At 39.9% G+C, this 12,814-nt stretch overlaps 1 protein-coding gene across 2 annotated transcripts in view; it reads right to left on the bottom strand.

Moving 5' to 3' along the window:
- Nucleotides 1–12,814, bottom strand: part of CACNB1 (calcium voltage-gated channel auxiliary subunit beta 1) — an 85,098-nt gene that overhangs the window by 13,162 nt on the left and 59,122 nt on the right. The window contains exons 6-9 of one of the 2 annotated variants that reach the window (XM_070728857.1): nucleotides 8,602–8,678; nucleotides 5,372–5,391; nucleotides 4,022–4,102; nucleotides 261–319 (exon numbers count right to left, since the gene is read on the bottom strand). In XM_070728857.1, the coding sequence (XP_070584958.1) occupies nucleotides 261–319; nucleotides 4,022–4,102; nucleotides 5,372–5,391; nucleotides 8,602–8,678 (237 nt within the window). Of the gene's footprint in view, nucleotides 1–260; nucleotides 320–4,021; nucleotides 4,103–5,371; nucleotides 5,392–7,408; nucleotides 7,570–8,601; nucleotides 8,679–12,814 lie in introns of both variants that reach the window. The other variant, XM_070728856.1, reaches the window with a different exon arrangement.

Raw genomic sequence — 12,814 nt, forward strand, 5'->3', positions numbered from 1 at the left:
ACCCCTAACTTCTTTCTGTTTTTATTTCAAAAAGAAATGGCTAACCTTCAGCTCCTGGAAGAAAGAGGGGAAAATGTTTTGTAGTCAGTAAAATGCAGGAAAACTTGTAGAAATTCTGGAAGGCAGAAACTCTGTACCAACCCTCCCATATCTTATGACCTCTATTTGGATTTTCTCCTGAAATCACATAGATGTGGCCATAAGATTTCCAGGTTTCCCCCAAGACCCCTCTCCCCCCCCCCCGAGGCTCCTGCTCATACCTGCCATCAAATCGGCGTTTCAAGAAATCAAATAAGGCTTTCTGCATCATGTCTGTCACCTAGGAAGATAAAAAGGAAGGGGAGAAGAGATACATAGTAGTTAGAATACAAAAGGTAGACTTCAGATGTAAAATTCTTAGATATGTTGCAGATTAATCGCCAACTAATACAACCTGTGATCCTTTTGAATTCAAGAACTAGAACTAAGGAGAAATTTATTGAATTAATTCAGTGGAACAACTTGCCTCCCGAAGTTGTGGGTGCTTCAACACTGAAAGTTTTAAAGAAAGGATTGGACAATCATTTATCTGAAATGGTATAGGGCTGTGATGGCAAACCTTTTTTTCCCTTTGGTGCCGAAAGAGCAGAAGTGTGCACTATGTCACATGCGTGAGCACTCACACTCATAATTCAATACTTAGGGAGGGCAAAAACATCTTTCCCACCACCCCGGAAGCCCACTGGAGGCCAGAAATGGCCTGTTTTCCAACTTCTGATGGGCCCAATAGGATCATAATAATGAGCCGGGTGGCACAGCAGGTAGAGTGCTGTACTGCAGGCCACTGAAGCTGACTGTAGATCTGTAAGTCAGCGGTTCAAATCTCATCACCGGCTCAAGGTTGACTCAGCCTTCCATCCTTCCGAGGTGGGTAAAATGAGGACCCGGATTGTGGGGGCAATATGCTGGCTCTGTTAAGAAGTGCTATTGCTAACATGTTGTAAGCCGCCCTGAGTCTAAGGAGAAGGGCGGCATAAAAATTGAATAAACAAATAAATAAATAAAGGCTTCCCTTGTGCTGGAGTAAAAACACCCTCCCCCATCCCCCCGGAGGCTCTCTGGAAGCCAAAAATACCCTCCCAGAGCCTTTGTATGAGCCAAAAATCATCTGGTCAGCACACACATGCATGCTAGAGCTGAGCTAGGACAACAGCTCATGTGCCAGCAGATATGGCTTCGCGTGCCACCTGTGCTACCCATGCGATAGGTTTGCCATCACTGGTTTCCATGCCTGAGAGGGGGATGGACTAGAAGACCTCCAAGGTCCCTTCCAACTCTATTATTCTGTTATTCTGTAACTAGATTCATACAGCAATATGTGATTTACATAACTATATACAACTGCATTGATATAGAGCTGAGCCATAATGCTGTCCAGAATTATTTGGAATGGGAGTTTATATATGTGATGGATGATATATAAGATGACAGACAGGCAGACAGACAGGCAGGCAGGCAGACAGACAGACAGACAGACAGACAGACAGATCTGTGAAAAGAAAACTACAAATAAAACATGTTTTAAAAAATACAGCTTCTGGGATTCCATAGTTCAACTCTGAGCTGCTTATATCCTCTTTTATTGGAAGAAAGGTTAATAGGTCTAGATACTATGTAACTCACAGTAATAAATCTATATATTGTACTTAATCAATTATATATATATAGGTACACATATATAAGTATAGATGAATGTTTTATTTTGATTTATTTTACTATTTGTGGAACTTGCTAAAGAGCAGGTGTCAATTTGATGCTATTTTAAATGAAGAATTAATGTGTTCTACAATAAATTCCTATAATGTTCTTGCAGATTTAAATGGTAAGGATGTTGTAGATATTAGCGAGGCCCCTCAGGTGGAGAATGAGGGGATGTTCCAAGGGAAAGTTGTTGTAAGTGAGGTGCATAGTGTCACCAAACCATCAAGTGCAGTTAGTAGAAATAAAAAGAGGACACATTTTCTTGTGGGTGACTCAACTGTTAGAGGTGTTGATTTCGGACAAAGTAAGGATGTGGTGAAGCTGATGAGGTGTCTCCCAGGGGCCACTGCCAGCAGGGACAGGAGGCGGATTACAAATATTGTCAAGGCTGTGAGTAAAGGTAATAACGTTGATGTGGTGGTGCATCTTGGCATAAATGATTTGTCCCAGAGAAATGTTAATGTAGTAAAAAGATATTTCCAATGTCTAAGTGTGGAACTGGGCAAAATAACTGATTCGGTGACTTTCTCAGAGGTGTTACCGGTTTGTGGCCAGGAAGATAAAACAACTTGTATCAGAGAGTTTAATGTGTGGTTAAGGCAGTGGTGTAAAGCTGAAGGTTTTGGCTATGTAAGTCATGATGTCAGTAGGTGGTCTAATAGGGAGTTGTTTAAGAGGGATGGTTTGCATCCATCATACAGAGGTACCCAGGTGCTCGGCAAGGAGTTCAGAACTTTCTTGGACTGGCATTTAAACTAGGTAAAGTGGACAGAGATGTAACTGATGTGGATGATTTCTGTCCCCGACCAATGAGGATAAATGTTTCTGGAAGCTTATGAAAAGGGAGCTGCGAATAAAATAGATGTAGTTGTTGATGATAAGGGGCAAACTAATAATGAAAACAATGTTCTTCGGGTAATGTGCACGAATGCTCGAAGCTTGAGCAACAAGATCTGTGAGTTAATGGCCATAATATCTAGAGATAATTTGGATCTGGTTGCCATAACTGAGACATGGTTTAAGAATTCTAATGAATGGGAAATATCCATACCAGGATATACACTGTATAGGAAGGATAGAGTAGAGAGAAGGGGAGTAATGGATTTCAGAAAAACAAATTTTAATGCAATGGGGGAATATTTAAACAATGAATTAAAGGGGAGGGATAAAATGGCAGGAGCGAGCACACAGTGGACTGTATTAAAAAAGGCCATCTTAAAAGCCACTGAACTGTATGTAAGGCAAATAACTAAAGGTAAAAGGAGGAAGAAACCGCTATGGTTTAGCAATGATGTAAGGGCTATAGTCAATGAAAAAAAAGGCTACCTATAGGAGGTATAAAGAGTCTGGAAGTATAGCTGATAGAGAGGTGTATAAAATGAGACAGAAAGAGGCAAAACAGATAATATATGCTAAAGCCTCAAAAGAGGAAGAAATTGCCAAATCTGTAAAGAAGATTGGACTTAATCCCTGGATAGTTCAGTGGATTTGCAGCTGGCTGAAGCATAGACATCAGAGAGTTATTGTTAATGGCGAGTATTCTGAGCAGAGACAGGTTACAAACGGTGTGCCACAAGGGTCTGCTCTGGGTCCTATTCTTTTTAATATGTTTGTGAGTGACATAGGGGAAGATTTGGAAGGGAAGGCTTGCCTATTTGCCAATGACTCTAAAGTGTGCAATAGGGTTGATATTCCTGGAGGCGTCTGTAATATGGTAAATGATTTAGCTTTACTAGATAAATGGTCAAAGCAATGGAAACTGCAGTTTAATGTTTCCAAATGTAAAATAATGCACTTGGGGAAAAGGAATCCTCAATCGGAGTATTGTATTAGCAGTTCTGTGTTAGCAAAAACTTCAGAAGAGAAGGATTTAGGGGTAGTTATTTCTGTCAGTCTCAAAATGGGTGAGCAGTGTGGTTGAGATTGTATTCAGCATTTGATATTCCAAATGAAACCACATCAAAAAATGAGAAAAAATGGGACTGCGGGCATATTTGATTTCACTTTGTTTAACTACTATATCTAATGATTTCCCAGTTCTAAATTAAACATTAATATTAAACTTTTGGAGCTGCTCTGGAGATTTATGAATGCTTGTGGAAGCTACATACTATTCAACTGTTTCAGGAGATATATCTCGATGAATTGGCAGATGAAAAAGATGTCTGATGGCCCTTTGGAAATGTTTCCAGCTTCCTGGTCAAGTAACCCAACTCCTCCCCATTATTTTCCCCACATCACTGTTAATCCCACTTTCCACCCCACATGCTCTATGCCTCACCTCATATCCTTTCAAAGATGGGCCCACAAGAATGATCGGCCGCATAGAAGGGACAACATCATACGGTGGCACATGCTCTGTCTGAGAACAAAGAGGAATAAAATATTAGGTTTGCTCCTAACCCGTGCTTCCAGATTCTCACAATCTCAATCTCAACTTTGCGGAGATCCCCAGGGCTTGGCACTCTCTCTATTCTGTTTAACGTGTACATGAAGCTGCTGAATGACATGGCATAAGGCATCAACAGTATGTTCATGGCACATAGCTTTATATTTCTGCCTTTTGGCAACCAAACAATGCTATGGATGTTCTTGGTGTCTGGAGACTATTGGAATCTGGATAAGGAAAAATGGGCTTCAACTCAGCTCTAGCAAGAGAACAACAACAACAATAATAATAATAATAATTATTATTATTATTATTATTATTTATTAGATTTGTATGCCGCCCCTCTCCGAAGACTCGAGGCGGCTCACAACATAACAGCAATACAATATAAATACAAATCTAATGTTAAAAAATTAAAAAAACTAATTTTAAAATACATTGTTATAAAAAACCTATCATATACACTCAGTCCGACTGAACATAAACATAGTAAAGGTCAGTGAAAAAAGGAGGGGGGAGATTAACCCCCCCACGCCTGGCGGCAAAGGTGAGTCTTCAACATTTTACGGAAGGCGAGGAGGGTAGGGGCAGTTTGTATCTCTGGAGGAAGTTGATTCCAGAGGGCCGGGGCTGCCACAGAGAAGGCTCTTCCCCTGGGTCCCACCAATGTCCCATGACATTGTTTTGTTGACGGGACCCGAAGAAGGCCAACTCTGTGAGACCTAATCGGCTGCTGGGATTTGTGCGGCAGAAGGTGGTCTCGTAGACTATGTACACTCAAATAACAAATCCTAGATCTGAATGAATAAAATATTCTCAACACATTGTTCTGTACAAAGTTGAGTGTGCTGACAAAATGAAATTGATTGTCAATCAGTGTTGCTTCCTAAGTGGACAGTTTGATTTCACAGAAGTTTGATTTACTTGGAGTCATATTCTGTTGTTTAAGTGTTCCTTTTTTTTTTTTGAGGAGTATAGTTCAATGGTCCCCAGTTCCTGGTGGACTTTCCATTGCTTATCCTGGATGAAAGCAGAACAGAATCAGTGTGCAATCTGGGAACTTCATGGACAGGCAGCTCCTATTCCAAAAATAGATGGCGGGCATAACAGAAGGGCTTTGGATCACTTGATGTTGTGCATTACAAGTGGTCCTTAACTTATGACCACAATTGAGCCCAGAATCTCAGTAATTAAATTTCTAGGAAACTTTCACCTGATGTGATATTTTATAAGCTTACTTACCGATTTTTGCTTCTGCTTGGCTATGTCCAGTGATTGCCATTAATGGTTGGGGTGGGGACAGGGATATGGGAATGGGAGAAGGGACAGGCGAGAGAAAAAACAAACAGGGCATGCATGTTACTGACAACTCACACTTGCAGAAGAGTAGGTAGGCACAGGAAGGGAAGGGAGAAAAAAACTAGGGCCAAGAAAAGCTGGATTCTGGCTGCATCAATAAATTTATCCCCGCAACCCCTAGAGGTTTGGGGGGGAACAACATTCCATCAAGCGTCCAGTTTGGTCTCTTTTCTCCTTACTCTTCATGGCAGCCCCATAGTATTAAAGAGAAATGGAGGAGACCTTTTGCTCCTTAAGGCAAAGAACAAATTTTATCCCTCTCCCTCCAGTTCCAGAACCCACACAAACCAGAAGTTAAACCTCGTCTGACAATGGAATAGGAGGATCCTCATCATCATTATCTCTAAGAACAGACAGCTGATATAGGGGCAAAGTTGCAAGATAAGCTTTGTTTACATGCAACTCAATCTTCCAAGAGAGAAATTGCCAAGAAGGTGCTTTCTCAAACTATTTATACTCCCATCTGAAAAGCTTTGACAGATATTTCTGGAGAAAGGCAGCTAGTAGAGGCAGAGCTAAGTACAGTGTTCCCTCGATTTTCGCGGGGGATGCGTTCCGAGACCGCCCACGAAAGTCAAGTTTCCGCGAAGTAGAGATGTGGAAGTAAATACACTATTTTTGGCTATGAACAGTATCACAAGCCTTCCCTTAACACTTTAAACCCCTAAATTACAATTTCCCATTCCCTTAGCAACCATTTAGATTATTACTCACCATGTTTATTTATTAAAGTTTATTTTAAATTTTTTTTTATGAAAGGTGGACGAAAGTTTGGTGATGACATATGATGTCATCGGGCGAGAAAAACCGTGGTACTGTATAGGGGAAAAAACCGCGAAGTATTTTTTAATTGATATTTTTGAAAAACCGTGGTATAGACTTTTCGCGAAGTTCGAACCCGCGAAAATCGAGGGAACACTGTACACCCTTTCCTCTTCTTCATAGCAAAGTATCATTCATAGCAAAGTATTAATGTGACATGTAATTTAGTCTTCCGATACTTCCCAACCTGTATCTTGAATTGGTTAAACATATTAGGCTCCAAGTTATTTTCTTCCCCCTTTCTAAGGAAGGCTCTGAATAGGCACATTTCATATTCAGAGGTATCAAAAGAAAAGAATATTTGTGTAGAACGGTACAGAATATTCAGGGTATAGAACAGAACGTATAGAACAGAATATTCATGAATATGAAACGCTCCAATAGTTTTTACTCTCCAGAAAAAAAGAACATTTGTAGTGCTGAATGTGTTCAAGAGCAACTTGACCACAGTCAGTGCTACGAATGTTTCTTTTTATCTGGAGAGGAAAAAATATTAGAAATTTCATATTTATGCTTATTATGGAATGATTGTGACCGACAGGATGTCTTAATCCCACATTTATGTTGCAGGGAACTGCAGAATTATTTCACCCATTTGCAATTAGACCATTCTGCTGATGGAATTTTCCATGGGTAAGCAAATGGAGAATATATTCTCATGATACATAAAGAAGGGAGGGACAGGAGAAAGGATACATAATCTGTTGGATCCATCTTGCAATATGGTCCACACATGAGCTGCCAATACACCGTTTAGCCCATACACATGAAAAATAGATGTGATCTGGAACACACTGTTCTTATGAGACATATATTCACATGTTACAAATGCTGTGAACAGAACCTCTGCTTTTTTTTGCCGTCCAAGAGATTGTGCATTTAATAGGCCACTTACCGTTCGAAGGCCACCACCATATTCATTCCTATAACTTGCGCTCAATATTGTCAGTGGGTGATCAGTGGCAAGATAAGCTCCCGACATGCTTTGGCCACCTGTATCCTAGTCGCACAAGGGCTTGACAAAAATAGCCTATACACACAGGCAGGCATCTTATCATGACATAGCAAGCAGGTGCAGGTAAAGACGGGCACCATTACCTTCTTAAAGAAGGGGATGCGCTTGGTGGTAGAGGGAGGTGTGGTGACACTGCTAACGCTAGTTTTAGGGGAGCGCTGGCTCTCGTCAACTCCTGCCTCTTCCTCCTCCTCTAAATCAAGGGCATCTGGGTCATAAGCTATATTAGTCAGTTCCAAGGTACCTGGGACAAGGACGAGGTGAAAAGGTATGAGTGGTTGAGGGGGAGAGTGGGGGAGGAAGAAAAAAGAAAGCACCAAAGAACAATAACCAAACTGAGAAAAACTGAAAATAGCAGGAGATAAAATAAATGAAAAGGAAAGACAAAATAAAATAAAATAAAATAATCTAGAGAATGCAAGGAAGAAAAAAATGGGGTAGAAATCCCAGTTTCCGCAGTGGCCAGGTTCTGCTCATAAGTACAGTGGTACCTCGACATACGAGTTTAATTCGTTCCAGACCCGAGCTCGTAAGTCAATCAACTCGCATCTCGAACGAATGCCTTTACACTTTGTTTTTTGCACCGAGATAACTGGAAGCAAGGAGATTCTTGCGCCACCTAGTGGAAGCTCGGCTCGTATCCCGAATTTGAGCTTGCGAACAGAAATTTTGCTCGCGTCTCGGCTCGTAACTTGGAATATTCGGATGTGGAGCAGCTCGTATCTAGAGGTACTACTGTAATGATTTATAACCATGATGATGAAACTATGGCACACGTGCCAGAGGTGGCATGCAGAATTCCGGTGCGAGCGTGTGTGCGTACACATTCCGGTTTGGGCACTCAGTGCTGAAAAGGTTCGCCATCACTGAATTATAGGGATGAAATCCTGAAGAGGCAGGGCAACCTATAGACAAGGCAAGGACAATTGCAAATTTTTGCTACTTGGAAATGCATTTTTTTAACTTGTTAAGAGAGAGGAAAATAATACCTAGCATCCTAGAAAGAAGGCTAGAATACATGTTGAAATGCTTGTTATTGACTAGCATAAAAGCTTCTGAGTGGAAATAGAGAGATAAATGTGGGAAATATTTGAATATAGAAAATCCATGGAATCTCATTTTGCTGAATGTAAAACTTCACCCATAAGAGTCAGATCATCCTGGTGCCTCGGACTTTTGTCATTCTCAGCAAGGAGAGATGCAGGATTTCCTAGCTAGGATGAAAGTAGAAAAAAACCCAGTGAGACACATTGTCTTTGGGAAAGAGAAGCCTTACCACTAGCAGGTGGGGTGGGTCTCCGGGGACCTGTCACCACATCTCCCAGGCTAGAAGTAGAGTTGTCTCCTGATTTACTGCAAGAGCAAAAACAAAAACAAACTATTAAATTTGTACAAATGCACTAGTACAAGTACAAGTGCACTTCTGTCCCCTGTCCTATTGCTCTCCTATATTTCCTATACCTTTCTTCTATTCCTATATCTCTCCTTCTATTCTTTCATTGATATGTTCTATTACTATAACTTCTCTTCTCTTCTTTCTTAGATATATTTTACTATGAGTATCTCCTCTATAACCTTCATCATGTATTTTACTATGTGTATAACCACTAAAACCCTCATTGTGTATTGGACAAAATCAATAAAATAAAATAAAATAAATAAATAAATAAAATAAGATATGGAAAGATGAGGTTGTGGAAAAATCAGCTTAAAAATCCACCACAAGATCTAAGCTTGGCAACTTTTCTCAGTAGAAAATTAACTTCTTCATTCAGTTAAATTTTTGGATTTTTGGAAATACATTGCTGCGTGAAAACATTACTTAATTACCTATTCATGTCACCTGCTAAACTTCCCTTGGAAAACTACTACTACATCACACATTCATCTGGTTCCCGTCTTTTAAATATATTCTGAAGTCAGGTGGCTCTCTAAATCTAATAACCAATAATATTTTTATGAAATTTAAGGCACATTTTGAGTACAGATATAAAACATTTGGTAAGCAAATTCAGCTTCCAAGAAAGTTGCTCCCCTAATAATTAAAGTTTGTGCAGATTGCTAAAAATTCTTCGTTAGAAAAAGGACTTGAAGGAAAATGGACCCACTAATCAAATGATTAGGAGTCATGAGAATTAAATCAATTTGAAACGAATATAAACTGCTTTTATACACATTGTAAGGAGAGATTATATTTTGTATATGTTGAAGAGAGTGGTTAGAATATGTGAAAGATTCTAAAGCGTCTCTCAAGATGTGTTATGTTTGCTGGATATTTTCAGTGTTTTAACTGTGATTGTGAGCCATTCTTAATTACAGCACATATGATGGTCAGCCATTGAATGGCTGAATGAATGTCTAAGGGATTTTAAGATCCACAGTGTACAATGAAGGTTAATCAGGCTAAAGATTAATGAGGTGCATGACAATTCTATTTCAATTTCATTTTATATTCAGTTTCCTGAAATACTTGATGATAGACGGAGAGATGAAATTGACACCAACCTTGTACTCTAAAGCAGTGATTGACAACACTTGCAGGCACCAGGTGCTACTATACAGCTTTGCATAATGACATGGGTAACTAAACAAAGATGGCCCCACAAATGAAATTTTAGCAGGCTCAGCTGCAAGATCTTGTTTAATTTCATTCGAGAATGAGGAAATCTCATTCATATTTAATGAGATTTACCCCTCAAATGAGATACTGGTTATCAGTGATGTCCAGAAGAGAAGAGATTAAAAAAGGGGGCAACAAGGCAGTTGGACCAGCACAGTTTTCTCCTTTTATACATACATGGGGGAATTGAGATACCCTTTCCCCTTAGGCCTTTACAATTTTATGCATGGTATGTCTGTCTGTCTGTATGTTTGGTTTTTTATTATTATGGGTTTTAATTGTTTTTAGTATTGGATTATTGTTATACGCTGTCTTATTATTGCTGTTAGCCGCCCCGAGTCTATGGAGAGGGGCGGCATACAAATCCAATAAATAAAATAAATAAACATCGATCTTGCATACTTCAAAAAGGGGTCAATTTGACTGCACTGTCCTGATTGCCCTTGTGCCTCTTTTAATCCCTTCCTGAAAATGCCATAATTGAAAACAATAATTTAAAAACCCCCAACATATCCTTATTCTGGAGTTTTGCAGCTGCTATTCAGAGAAATTCCTCTTTTTTTGCCCTGTTCTAAGGTTATACAAACCATTTTTTCCTTAAAACTGTATGAGTCACTGTAGATTTTAAAATATGATTTAAATAAATTTCTTTCTTTCCTCAATCACTTTCCAACATCCTGATCAACCTGCCACTAGGACATGTGAGGCCAATTTAAGGAAAAACAAGCTGTTTTCCTTAATGATGAAGAACATTTGGTTGGCCATCTTGTAGCAGATGCTAAATAGGACTTCCTAATGGCCAAAACAAAGGTAGTGTACTCTCTTTCCTCAGTTGTCTTCTTTTCCACTGTATCTTCCTTTCTGTTTTGTTAAAATTGATTGTTCAGAAATATTTACACAATTTGTTCAATTATGCAGTTATCCAAATTATATAAATTGGCATAAATAACATCATATGAATAATTTCATATTTATATGACGGGGTTGCTGTTGTTGGAATAATAATAATGCTATGATTTGAGTGCATATATAACTTGCCCATAATCATTTGGTAAGATGGGCAATATAGAAATTTGCTAAATAAATTACTACCACATTCATGAATAATGGATATTTCCACCTCCATTTACTTCATTACATTTTTTTACAGTATCCCGAATTTCCAGGAACAGTAAAATAACTAAATTCTTCAAATGTCAACTACTGTAATCCCAGCGGCCGGTTAGGTCCCACAGAGTTGGCCTTCTCCGGGTCCCGTCGACTAAACAATGTCGGCTGGCGGGACCCAGGGGAAGAGCCTTCTCTGTGGCAACTCCGGTCCTCTGGAATCAACTCCCTCCGGAGATTAGGACTGCCCCTACCCTCCTTGCCTTTCGTAAACTTCTTAAAACCCACCTCTGCCATCTGGCATGGGGAAACTGAGACATCTCCCCTTGCCTATGTAGTTTTATGTATGGAATGTTTGTGTGTATGCTTTTTACATAAGGTTTTTTTTAGGTTTTTAATGTAAAATTGTTATTTTAGACTTTAATATTAGATTTGCTATTGTATATTGTTTTATCACTGCTGTGTGATGCTCTGAGTCTATGGAGAGGGGTGGCATACAAATCTAATAAATAATAATAATAATAATAATAATAATAATAATAATAATAATAATGACACTTTTTACATTTAACTGTTTCAATATATCTGCCCAACCAATCCTCAACCCAATCTCTCTATATCACAGTTTTACAAACATAACTAATTTAAGATGTGTGGAAGCAAATATGTGTGTCCCAAAATACTATTGCAGGATCCAATAGGGGCCAGTCACCAGGAGACTAGAGCTTTAGACTTCCAACTTTCAGATTTATACTGGAGTTCATCCTCAGGTAACATCTCTCACACAGAAAGTGTCACACCACATTCTGTTGGGAGAGACGTCCCCTGAAGATGAGTTCCAGCAAAGGTAAAAGACTTTAAAATCTCTGGTCCTGGTGACTGAACCAGATTGGATCCTATAAGACAGTGGTGGTGAACCTATGGCATGGGTGCCACAGGTGGCACATGGAGCCATATCTGCCGGCATGCAAGCCATTGCCCTTGCTCAGCTCCAACGTGCATATGTGTATGCTGGCCAGCTGATTTTTGGCTCATACAGAAGCTCTGGGAGAGCATTTTTGGCTTCCAGAGCACCTCTGTAGGGATGGGGTAGGGTATTTTTAGCCTCCCACAGCCCAAGGGAAGCCTTTGGAGCCTGGGGAGGGCAAAACACGAGCCTACTGGGCCCACCAGAAGTTGGGAAATAGGCTGTTTCCCATCTCCAGAGGGCCTCCCGGGGAAGCTGTTTTCATCCTCCCCAGGCATTGAACTATGGATGTGGACACTCACACATGCGTGATAGCACACACACATGCTTTTTCAGCACCCAAGGAAAAAAAGTGTTAAATCAGAAGCTGGAGGCCGAGGAAGGTTAACAGCTCTTTATTGGCAATCAGGAACAGTTGAAGTGACCAGCTCGCAGGTAGGAAGTGACTGCGAGCTACCGGCTAAAGCCGCACCTTATATACCTTGCTGGCACGGGGAAAACAGCTGTGAGTTCCTCTTTTTTAAACTTTCGTGCCAAGGTTTCCCTTGGCCGCGACTTAAGCCAATCAGCAGTCACCTTTATTTAAAAGTACAAACATAACAAAAAGGTTTGCCATCACTGCTATAAGATGTATGGATGTGCCTGAGGAATTCTGAAAGTTTAATCCCTCACACCTTAAAATTGTCAAGTTTGAAAAACAATGATACATGATATGTGTCTGCCTTTCTCCCTGTAGCATCAGTAGTACTTTGTTCTCATTTGTCAGATGGAAAATCTAAACGTTCAAGTGGCTCA

Source organism: Erythrolamprus reginae, chromosome Z (genome assembly GCF_031021105.1).
Source record: "Erythrolamprus reginae isolate rEryReg1 chromosome Z, rEryReg1.hap1, whole genome shotgun sequence".
Taxonomy (NCBI): Eukaryota; Metazoa; Chordata; class Lepidosauria; order Squamata; family Dipsadidae; genus Erythrolamprus; species Erythrolamprus reginae.